A 12,667-nucleotide genomic window follows, 5' to 3' on the forward strand; every position below is an offset into this window, starting at 1 on the left:
TGACGATATACTGCTGGAAGGACACGAAGATGAACACAGAAATCACTTGAATGAAAGTCCAAGGTGATTGTATGACCGTATTTATCTGCGAATACATGAATAAATCAGTCAGCCGGTCTCTCGGTTGGTCAGTCAGTCAGTCACACAGTCAAAAGCTCATTTGCTCAGATCATAAAAAACTCTTCAAGGACATTCACAGCGTTTAAAGGCACAAACAGACCATAATTAGAAAACAATTTGAAAACTAACTTCTGATCAAAGTGAGCCTGCATCTTCAACCAGCAATATGGATTTACAAAGCATCAAACGTCCTTCATAAACAATTGTCCCTGCAAAAACTCCATCGCATACTCTTCTGAAGAGAAGGCTTTTAGTCAGAAATAAAAGAGGCACACGTCACTCAGTCTGAGGGCATTGCACCGACAAGGATCAAAGAACCACCTTCACATGCCAAGCTGAACCCCCAAACTTTCATGCAGGGTAAACACAATCGTGCCCCCCCCCAAAAAATCTATTATATAATATATATATCTGTACGCTTACTTCTTCTCCTCAGTGGGAGGAAAGACAGGAAGAGTGAGAAATAGCAAGTGACAGTGCAGAGGAGTGAGAGACAAAAGATGTTAGGAAGGTGAGATCAAACAGTAAGAAGAGACAGATAGAGAATGTGAGAAGATAGAAGGAGAGATCAGACAACATATGTTGGTAGTCAGACTCTGCAGAGACACATCCTTGCTGTTGAAACACAGCCAGGCCCTAAATGTGACCTCTGACACACAAACACACACACACACAAAAAAACCCCGGCGGGCCTAGACAGCTGCAGAAAAATCTAGATTCAGAGAAAAAACTGTTTAGCAGCAGTGTGGCCTTAGGCTGTGTGAGTATGTGCACACATTACGATCATATTATGGTTTGTGTGTGTGTGTGTGTGTGTGTGTGTGTGTGCATGGCATCATTCTGAATTGACTCATGATCAAACTAATTTTGCAAAACGAAATAAATGTTGTTTTAGGTCACTTCTGCTGACACTGTATTGATGTGCACTGACTCCCTGGATGTTTCCTCTAAACTCTGTCTAACCCCGGTGGAGACAGAAAATCAGCTCATGCAGAATGACACTGCACCAACATCTTTGTGCTTTAGTTCGACAGCTGAAACCCACCAGACAAATGTAGATTCCAAACTAGTCTTCAAGAACTGAACATCCTCACCATTTGATATCGTCTTTACTGTATCAGGGATCTCACCATCTTCCTCGTCAAAACCCATTTTCACCACTGCACCTTTCTCTTCACATTTCTGGTATTATCAGTAACACCGCGCCCGCCCTCATCACCACACATTCATCGCCACCGTCGTGATCATTTCTTGACTTACCTGTGGCATTGTTCCAATTCAGAGGAGGGGAAACGGACAGAGGCATCACATTGAAAGTAAAAGGATGGCGAAATTTATAGACAGACTGCAGAGAGGGTTTGAAGCAAGACAGAGAAAGTTAGAATTGAAAGAAGGGAGTCAAGTATTTTCTGCAGCCACGACGAAACGTTGCTCCAAGCAACATCTGCACCAGGAATTGAACCCCTAAAAGAAATTCAACTCCTGGTCTCTGAAGTAGTGGGGTGACTTATTTGCCCCCTTTGCGCCACTCATATGAATTGTGCATCCTTATCTGGGGTCAAGTCAGGTTAAGTGCGGTCAGACTTACAGCTCTGGGTTTGAATGGCGGCTGCACCTCCTTGTTTTCTACTTTCTCCCAGTCCATGTAGCGGAAGAAGCTGTGCTCCCTGATGTCTCTCTCCCCCTCAGGAGCGCAGCCGAGTCGTTTCGCCGGATGCTTCGTCATCAGCTGGACATGCAGAGAGATGAGAGAGAATTATTGCCCTTCCCCACTTCTTCCCCTAACGTAACCTTTTCTGCTCTGCATTATATACACAGCTGCTGCAAACACCAACCCCTTTCTCTCTTTTCTTTCACTGCCATCTCCCATTCTTCGTCCTTTTTGTTCCCCTAATTTGACCTCAGTCGTTAGACGTTAGCACAAATTGAATGCCCATCCGGCCAAAGGCTGTAGTTGTTTTGAGATATTTCCTTCTGGATCGAAGCAGTGGAGTGAGCAACACTGTCGTAAAAGTGCCATGCTGCTAGCATGGCTGAGAAGAACAATTGGCAGCTTAGTCATTTCTTTCTCGGTACCTTTGCACCAGTGTGAGCATCTTTTCAGGATTTATGGTCAGAAGTAACAACCCCTGACCACCCCGGAGCTCCGCTCCACTAAATTTGAACACAGAATTAGCATCAATAAGAGACAAGGTAGCATCATTTATTCGCCTGCAAGGACAATAATGCTTTGCCCACTGACAGCAGGCCAAAGACCTTTAATTATTACATTTGAATGACGTGTAGTGTGTCGACTCGAAACATTTACATAAACTGAGGGGTAAGCACAATCCTAAACCACGGGACAGGTCTGTATTTGAACTCCACTCAATCCCGAATGTCCCCTCTGGAATCATTAAAGTTTCATCTCATTTATTCCTGTCTCTTTCCCTCAGTGTTCCCACCCGCCATTCCGCCTTTCATTTATCTCTGTTTATAAATAAACATCATTACTACTATTATTACTTCTTCCCCTCTTATGTTTTTATTTCCTTCCTCTTAACCATCCATCCATTCCACTATCTATCATGTTAGATGACTCTCCCCGGAGACCAAATAAGAGCCGCTAAGCCTGCAGACAAATGAATAACTGTTGGTATTTATTTTTTTCTCTTTCACCACAACAGTTTTACCACAGGCATAATTAAGGTCCGTTTATGATGTCTGTCCACACAAAACCTTAAGAACAGCATCAGGGATGATGATGACGTCAGTGTGAGTGTGTAGGTGGGGTGTGCCTCCCCCAGGAGCAGCAGTCATAACTCATTACATTACAACAAAAATAACATTCTCCATGGGTCACTGACGAGGATGAAGAAATGTGTGGCAATGTAGCACAGACATGTTTTCTGCTGATGCTGGATCAATACACCTTCGTTCATTGCAATATTATACAATATACAGCATTCTAAAATGATTTGACGTGTCTTCTCTGGCGTGTGGAGCAGCTTACCGCCAGCTGTGTGAAGGCACATCCACCTGGCATTCACAACAGCAAACGTGCGCTTTACCACAGCACGAGTGCACATCTGCTCGTCAGTGGGTTGACTAGAGGTGTTGTGAGCGAGGGAGTTTAAGCATAAATTCAATCACCTGGAGAAAATAGTGAATTTTAAGCAAATTATCTGAAAATAGCTTGCATGGGGACAGGTCAAGCCAGCCATCGCCATGAGCGTCCCGCGCATGACGCCTGTCAACCGCAATATTTTACAGAACAAACGAGGTGTTAAATGTCAAATTATTTTTGAATTTGAATTGCAGTATGAAACATAATTCCTTCAACATAATTATGAGGCTTAATTTATATATCTAATTAAAATTACTTCCAATTTTATAGAATTTAATCATCAAAGGAGTAAAACAGATGACCCGAACTATCAAAAGTGTGGAGACATTTTTACTTAAAAGCAAAACTACAAACATCGTTTCCTCTGAATATTTTCACCACCATGCACCATGTGATGGGACTTTTTACTTTGCACTTGTGGCTGTTTCATGAAAAGTGAGCCTCAATGCTTAGTGCCGTAGGAAAAGGCAGAGTGTGTGTGTGTGTGTGTGTGTGTATGTGTTGGCTATGAAATATGGATGCTGGTTGGTGGAACCAGGGGAGTGGAAACTTCTATGATCACTCACTGTCTCCACACACACACACACACACACACGAGCACGCACGCACGCAAGCCTACCTACTGTATACTTAAACTGTACTGTATGAAGTCAGGGATGAATCTCTTCATTTACAGTCCTCATGATAATTAAAATACAGATTACCGGTGAAATGTGTGGAAAGTTTTGCAGCAGCTCAATGCTAGAAAAAGTTTTCAGAACTTAATATTGTTAGCATGTTGTTATTAATATGTAAAAAAAACAAAACACATTTATTTGAAGTGCCTGGCTTCTCATACTTTACGAAACCATGAGATTTAGAACATTGACTATTTGAAAAGGTAAAAAAGACATCTGAAATACCTATGTTACATTTGTGCAGTTTTTTTATTTTTAAACTGGCCAATGTTAAGCACTACGCAAAATTCAGTTTATAGTTTTACACTGATATTCAACAATCATTTTGGAATAACACAAGGCAGGGAGACCATTGTCTCTAAAATAAAAATACAGTGCAGTTAGACACACGACATCGGAGTAAGCTTTGCCGAGGAAACTTGTTTTTCCTCTTGCAAGAATTTTCCTACAACAAAAGTCGTTTTTCGACTGACGATCTCTACTCAGAACAGACTGTAATATCTTCCTTGCAGAGAACTTAACATGATGTATTTTCTTTTTCAAAATTGAAATATCTTGTAGCATTTAAAAGGAAAGCCTCATATAGTGTTCACACACACGCACGCATGCCCGCACACAAACACACACACACAGAGATGGAGTTAACCCAGGCGGTGCTGGCAGGGCGCAGTGGGAGATGTGGGGGTGGACGGAGGCAGGCTTTCATGCTCCACTGACGATCCACCGTTGTAGCACTACAACCCAGTAATCATCACTAATACATAACACAGAATGCCTGTGTGTGTGTGTGTGTGTGTGTGTGTGTGTGTGTGTGTGTGTCTGAATGCATCTTACTGAACGTATTTGTCATCAATTTGTTCATGAGTGTCTTTGCCTTTAAATTTATTACTGGAACGTACAGTCGGACTAAAGTCATCTGCATGTGAAGATGTGTGCGTCTTAATCCATGCTTGCATTATGTGTTGATGTTAATACGTGTGTGTTTGTGTGTGCGCGTGTGTGTGTAGGTTAATGCAGATCCTGTGTTATACTGGAGTTTTATAAAGAAGATTATAAAAGAGAAAAAGACAATGAGAGATTTTTCTTTCATTCTTTCTCCATTTTGTTATTCGGCCATTCGTTATACCCAGCGAGGTCACAGAGATCTTGACTTTTGACTACACAATTCTAATAAGTTCATTCTTGAGTGAAGCGGATGTTTGTGTTATTTTGACGAAATTGCCTCAAGGAGTTTAACGAGAGTGGGATGGACGAATGGGCATACAACCCAAAAACACAATGCCTCCAACAACAGCTGTCTGCGACGCAGAGGCAGAAGAATTAAACTTGAGTAAAGTACTCGCTTTCATTTTTATTAATCGCCCGTTGGTGTTACACACTAAAGGAAAGGAGTGATGCTCTAGAGTACGAAAGCCAAACTCAGTTGGTCCTGAATCACTTTGAACTCTAGACAGAGACGATCTGCCGTGTGTAAAAGAACTAAACGTATTTCTAAACATTCCATGCATCGGCCAATATCTTTGTGTGTGTGTGTGTGTGTGTGTGTGTGTGTGTGTGTGTGTGTGTTTGCTAGAGCCAGTGAAGTGTAGCATTAGGAGATGAGACCCAAACACACGCACAGACGCACGCACACACACTCACACACACACACACACACACACACACACACACACACAAAAGCACACACACACCATTCCTGCTGGGATGTGTCAGGGCATAATTTGGTACTGGCCTTTTTTGTGAGGACTTTCCACAGCCAACTGAGCACACTGCACAGACTTAGGCTATTAGAGTTTAGCAAAGTATGTGTTTGCGTGTTTGTGTGCATGCGTAAGTATGTGTGTGTGCAGGTGTGTGTGTGTGTGTGTGTGCATGTGAGTGCTTGCTTATGTGCGTGCAGGGAAGGAGAGAGAGAATGTCTGTGCATGTCTGATGGAGAGGATGTACAATTGCAAAACAGCGGCTTAACAATGAATACTGCAGAGAGAGAGAAGGACAGGACAGAAGAGGAGAGTTATTACAGAGAGAGAGAAGGAGATGAGTGAAGAACAGATAGTAAGCGTGAACAATGTTGTTTTACTCCAAATAAATGTTCCCTCACAATGGTTTTAACTATGCAGATAATTTTTATGTCCTACTCTGCCTCCCTTTTCTTTTTCCTGCTTCCTTCACTCAAATGTAATACTCTCCCAAGTCTCTCTCTCTCTCCGTGTGTGTGTTTGTTTAAACTCACCCCTTTACAGATAGCGACAGCTTCCTTGGACATAGATTTTGGATAGGAGACGTGATGCTCCATGATTGACTGAAATAACTCATCCTCATCCTCACCGTCAAATGGAGGCTAGAGGAGAGGAGAAGAGAGTAAAGGAGAGGAGAGGAACAGAGGAGAGGAAGAGGGAGAGGGCAGGAGAGGACAAATGGAAGGACATTTAAAGTGAACCTTTTTTCTGAGAACGCCTGTAATACAAACTCACAAAATCCACTCCAGGATTTGAAAATGTCACATCTGCCCTTAACAATTATTAATGCCATGAGGGAAAAACCCATTCAGGGACATAATTTAATAGCTAACCTTTAATCACACACTGTCAAATTTTAAAGGCAAGTCAAGAATACAAATGCTGAAAATTGACCAAATTATTAAAAAGACTGTTTTACTGCTTTAAACCCCACCCCCCACACACAGTTTAATAACACTATTTTACAGCTTATTAGGTAATGAAGCCAAATTCAATCACACACTGACACAGAGACAGACCAACCTGCCCAGCAAGCATCTCATACAGCAATACTCCAAAGGCCCACCAGTCCACAGATTTACCATAAGGTTGGTAAGCTATGATCTGAAATATAAGAGATATAAAATCATAAGAGATACAGCAAGGCAGTGCATAAGAACGCTCTTCGCGCTAAAATACAAACATCAGATAACATAAGATAACAAACATGGAATATAAACAAAAGGAAATGTAAAAAATAAAAAAAAAGATGTATGACAGGATTGTGCATGAGACACGAAATTGCATAGACAGAAAGTGAGTATTTCAGTTAAATCAAGTCAATGACAAATCAATGACATTATGTGTAACCACACCAGCCTTTGCATTTGTTTTATTAGAGGGTGCTTGTATATTACAGATCAGCTCAGTTTATCTTTGAACAAGAACATTGTTAACTAAACTCAACTAAGTAAGAACAAGAAAAACAATCTGAAACCTCTGCTATGATACAGTTGATATCATCCCTTTCAAAAAGCTTTTCAGCCCAATGGGCAGCTGGACACGAGGCAGATGTTTTTCTAACTGGTCCGAATAACAACCCATTGTAAAAAGCTACAGTGGATGAACATGGTACATTGAAGACGGAGATACTTTACCTCAGGAGCTATGTAGTCTGGTGTTCCACAGAAGGTCTTGGTGGTGACTGCATCATTCATGTTTTCTTTACACATGCCAAAGTCTGCTATCTTAATGTGGCCCTCGCAGTCCAGCATCACGTTGTCCAGCTTCAGGTCTCTACAGGAGAGTAAAACAGTGTTAAAGGGGAAGACACATATCTTAGAACTCAACATGGATCAAGGAGTGCCATGTTCTTTGTTCTGTATTTTCCTTCTCCTCTGCATCTCTTTGACTCAGTGTAGGTGGTGGGGTTACAGTAACAAAAAAGCAGAAGACAGATGTGGTTCTACCAGGTAGATTCCCAGCTGAGTTTTATAAACAGCCAAAACCCATTTGTCTGAAATTCCTTCAGTGTTTGTGACGCCAGTAGTAATGGACAACATTGATGAAGTTGAAGCTGAATCAGGGAGACCGTGCAAGTCTTTCGCAGAAGTATTTATTATAGAGCTCAATATATTGAGATCTATGTTTTTTTACACAGATCAACGAGTGGTCAGTGCATTCGCATCCAAACCTGCCTGTCCCCGTGTATTTAACCTTCAGACTCATAATTTAAAAAGCCTTTCTTCTAATGAAAAAGTACAACTGTTTTGGTTTTAAATATCTGATTATCATCTAACCCACAAAATGATACTTAACAGGACAATAGTTCAGAGGCTTGAAAAAACCCCACCAGTATAAACTAATATTACCAAAACATTACACCATGTAATGAATGGAGGATTCTCCACAATAAGTGTGGTTAGCATTTGATATCATATCATGAACGGGTCTCTCCAGCTATACAAGTACTCTATACACTCTACTGTATGTATCAATTATATAAATATAAAACTGTGTTAATATTTTAATGAGAAATTACAGTTTTGTTTGGGCGGTTACTGGATGTAAATGTCTGCGGGTGTGGAGTCAGACTTGGTCAAGTCCGATGTTAGTCGCACATGTTTTGGTGCAATTGTTGTACATAGAGTCAGTGTGTTGTGGTTTGGAGGTTACCTGTAGATGATTCCCTTTTGATGGAGGAAGAACAGACCAATGGCTATCTCTGCGGCATAGAATCTACACACACACACACACACACACACACACACACACACACACATACACACACACACACACAAAGAAACAACATTAATTAGGAAGAGGTTGAGGGAAAGGACAAGGGGGAAACAGAGGGATAATTTGTGTGCATATGTGCGTGTGTGCGTGTTGGCATAAAGGTCAATGCTGTCTCTCCAAGGCTGCGGAGCAGCTGATAAGATCAACAGGAGGAGTCTGGACACACTGACCACGCAGTTAACTATGTTTGCAGGTGTGTTTGCATGGCCGTGCACAGTCTGAGTCTGTTTGTAAAGTGCACATACAAGATGTCTAGAGACAGACGGAAGATGTGCACTGCAGTGGAGAACATGCAGAGGGTGTTTGAAGTTTGTTGGATGTTTTGTCTGCGATCTACGGGATGACCAGTTGGACGTTGTTGCAGCGGGAAAAATATGCAAAACAAGACACTGAGGCATTTGTTCCAGGCATCATGATTCACAGAGCAGAATATCCTCAGACTATTGTCTGATAAATAAATTAAACAGAGTACAACAAGCTGATAACCTTTGATAAAAGAGTTGTTCACCCCGTTCATCTTGCCCTTTAACCGTCTAAACCTTCTGCCAAATGGAAGAAGCTCTAATTCCCTATAAAGCAGACGAAGGGCAAACTCCTCCACTGCTCTCGCTATGCTGACAGCCCGCTTGTCAAATGCGCCAGCCCAATGGTTCGGATTGACACCAGTGATCTCGTCCGCCACCTCAATTATATTCTGCCGTTTTTGGAGGTATTCTACTAGACGCTGAACATTCTCCGGAGCTGCTGGATAACTTTCACGTGCACTGAGGCGAACAACATATTTCATCCCGGGCCCTGCTTCGATAGCTCATCCATCACCCGAGCCAGTCACACTGCTGATGGCTTGTTCAATATGATTAAAAAAGTGTCACTAAACTGTGGAACACCTATAAGCAAAGGATTAAGAGTTTGTGTTGTGATGGCATAAAAACGGTATCTCAGCCTTTCGTCTACAAGTGCTGCTTTGTGTGTGTGTGTGTGTGTGTGTGTGTGTGTGTGTGTGTGTGTGTGCGTTTGTGTGTGTACTCACACAGCATGTGGCTCTTTGAACTTGCCGACCTGCTGAATCTGATACATGAGATCTCCACCGTTTATGTACTCCATGACAAAATACAAACGGTCCTATACAGAGGGATAGAAGGGCAAACGGAGAAGGAAAAGTCAAAAAGTGCAAGTTCATAAAAGCAGGCAAGAGGTCAGAGAGAGATGTGATGGTAATGAGAAAAGACTTTGAGATGCTGTCAGGGGAAAGGGAGCCACGGGTCGCATGAGAGAATATTAAAGCACAGGTGTAGAGGAAAGAGAGAGAAGTGAAAATTGGTGGATAAACGATAGAGGACAGTGAGAAAGAGGTGACTGGGTTGTGTCGCCCGTGCATCCAATCACTCTCGAACTGAGGCAACACAGCAGCATCAATTTAAGAGCCACTTCTTCTTTATTATCTACAGAAATTGCCAATAAAGTGCAGCATGTGAGAGAGCAAGGAGGGATTTGGTTTGTGGCCATGTGTGTGTGTGTCTGTGTCTGGAGAAAAGGTGCCCTCCATGTGTGTCTACAGCGTACTGTATGTGTGAATAAAACATATTAGTGTGTGCACTACACATCATATATGGTAGGCATGTGTGTCTATGCATGCGTGATATAATTGCCTATATGTGTAGAACCGCCTGCTGAGTCCCACATGTACGAAAGACCTTCACTGGTCAGAGAATTAGTGCTGAGGAGGATAAACACTCACTTCTAGTGTGTGTGTGTGTGTGTGTGTGTGTGTGTGTGTGTGTGTGTGTGTGTGTGTGTCAGGTCAACTTTATTTGTTTAGCCTTTGACCACAACCTCTAATTTCCGTACACTGAATTGAAAAACATAAATTTAAAGTGTGTTTATGTAGCATGTGAAAGAACATGACATGAACTCAATGCTATATTTACTCTTCTGTTAACTTTATTATTTAAATGGCTTATGTGTCAGAAGAAGAGCGTGAATCAAACATTAATGCCGCCTGTGTGTTCTAGCTGTGAGCCGGTGACGGCAGGCGGGTTGGCTGCTGTTCAGACCACTGCGCTCCGCAGCGGTGTCCCCGTGCCCTTCAGCAGGACACTGCACCGTGGCTCACTTCTGATCACATATAAGCATTTTGTCTAGTAACTTAATTATATCACTTTGTGGGAATTGTTTTGTCAATTTTACATTTCTGTTTATCGACGTCACATTAAATCCCTGTCGATTAAAGTGGACATGATGATCAGCAATGTGACAAAAACCTTCAAAATAAGTTTACATTAGTTTAATACGAGAAATAGCCAAAAATAAACAAAGAAGATGATAGAGTATATGGCTCTTTTTTTTTTTTTTTTTTTACAATATGTAAGTATGAGAGCAGGACCAGGCCCACCTACCATAGTCTGGAAGGTGGAGTGCAGCTGTGTCAAGAACGGGGGCTTTCCCGCCAGCGCCAACACTCTCTTCTCCACCATGGTGCACTCAACGTCGTCGTCCTGGATCACAACATCCTTTTTCAGGATTTTTATTGCGTACAGTTCTTCTGTCCCTTTACGGTCCGCCAACATCACCTACAGAGGGAAGGGAGGCAGGGATGAATTAATTCATATTCAAGCTCTTTATGGAACATTGCTTCTCTCACATCTTCATACCAGCATCACATTGGCAGACAGACTGAAAGAGAGAAAGAGAAAGAAAGTAAGAGAGACTGACAAAGAGGGCAAGGACAGGAGGTAAAGAGAGATAGGGAAAGCAGGGGAGACAGTGGAGGTGCTGTTAAGGGCAGGGATAAAGGAGCAGTGTGATAAAGAACAGCTTCTCTGACTGTTTTGGGTTAGACAGTCAAGGCAGAAATAACAAGAGTAAGGACAGGACAAAAACGGAGTCATCATTTTTCAAGATGTCACCAGAGGAGAGGGAAACTATGAGTAACAGAAAGAAAAAGGTATAGGACAAAAGGGTACGGAGGAGATTAAAGGCTCCTTTACATAGTGCGATTACAGCTGTCTTGCAAGTGCGGCCTGTGTCACACTGTGCGAGATAGGTCACGTGACCCCCCCTTCAGGTAACTGGCGAGTGACTTTTCATCATTTAGTGTGTGACACACAAACTAGAATCACCGTCTTGTGGTGGTACGGCTCCACTAACCAGGCCGGTCGCAGGAACGATGGTCACAATCTCACCTTCGGCTCCTCAGTTACGGTGCTGAATAACGACTGTATTCTGTCTACGATGTCCAAAAATTGGGAGAAAAGTGTTTTTGCAGAACACATTGTCACATTGAAGTTGACCTTTGACTTTTTTTTAATATAAAAGGTTGTCACTTTATCCAATTATATTTCCTCTGAATCTGGGAATTAATTCTTGAGTGAAGGTCAAAAAACATGTTTTGTGACATTAGAGAGACCTTTGACCACTGAATTCAAAATCTTTTGTGTCCAATTGGTAAAAGTTTGTGAAATAATTTGGCACTTGATTGGTTTGAGCCTGAGATATCATGAAGCTGGAGCCAATGACTACAGCAATCATTTGACCCGGGAAGGAATGATGACTGTCTCCTTTCCCACACAAAAGCCAGGTGTTAGTGGGCATTAGTTGTTGCTTTTGTTCAGTGTGAAAGGGGCTAAAGAGAGTAAATATAGAAAGGCAGTGGATGGAGATAAACCTAGTCCAACAGTGCAAATCAATTTAAGTGACCCAGATTTTTAGTTTGGCATCTTTTTGTCCTTCACTAACACCAGGGGCGGATTTATTTCCCATTTCTTTCTCGGGATCTTAAAGTTCAGGAGCGGGTAAATATAAAAAGGAAGCTGGATTGGCGAAGACAGTGGTATTTGAAAAGTGGGAGATGTGAAGGGCAGGAGGAGAGGAAAAACAGGGAAGGGCTGAGAAAAGATTGGCAGCAGTCCAGCAATTCAGAATCCTGTTTCATTTCATAGAGAAGTCTGGGAACACATCTGCTTGTGATCACACCTGTGAGAAGCACGCACGCACGCACACACGGCCTCTGACTTGTCCTTCTCTCGCAGCTCCTTTGTTCGCTGTATCCTGTTCTTTTCTTTTTCGCCAACATTTCTTGATATCTACTTTCCCTACTTTTGTATCCATTTCTCCTCTGCTCCTCTTTCCGGAAAAAATCCAAGAGCTGCTGGAAAAATAGCTGGCCAAATGTGGGTCAAGTCTCAGCTCGCAGGTCACCTCATGCAGGCAAAGTAAAAGCAGGCCTGTGACCATGTCAGTGAAGTTCA

The 12,667-nt window shown here is 42.3% G+C and overlaps 1 protein-coding gene across 2 annotated transcripts in view; it reads right to left on the reverse strand.

Annotated features, from left to right (window-relative positions):
- The window catches only part of LOC118288691 (protein kinase C beta type), a 72,165-nt gene that overhangs the window by 16,851 nt on the left and 42,647 nt on the right, over positions 1-12,667 (reverse strand). For both annotated transcript variants that reach the window (XM_035615055.2, XM_035615054.2), the window contains exons 10-16: positions 10,817-10,990; positions 9,451-9,542; positions 8,298-8,360; positions 7,280-7,418; positions 6,666-6,746; positions 6,137-6,244; positions 1,709-1,849 (exon numbers count right to left, since the gene is read on the reverse strand). In XM_035615055.2, coding sequence (XP_035470948.1) covers positions 1,709-1,849; positions 6,137-6,244; positions 6,666-6,746; positions 7,280-7,418; positions 8,298-8,360; positions 9,451-9,542; positions 10,817-10,990 — 798 coding nt within the window. The remainder of the gene's footprint in view (positions 1-1,708; positions 1,850-6,136; positions 6,245-6,665; positions 6,747-7,279; positions 7,419-8,297; positions 8,361-9,450; positions 9,543-10,816; positions 10,991-12,667) is intronic.

This window comes from Scophthalmus maximus, chromosome 17 (assembly GCF_022379125.1).
Source record: "Scophthalmus maximus strain ysfricsl-2021 chromosome 17, ASM2237912v1, whole genome shotgun sequence".
Classification (NCBI taxonomy): Eukaryota; Metazoa; Chordata; class Actinopteri; order Pleuronectiformes; family Scophthalmidae; genus Scophthalmus; species Scophthalmus maximus.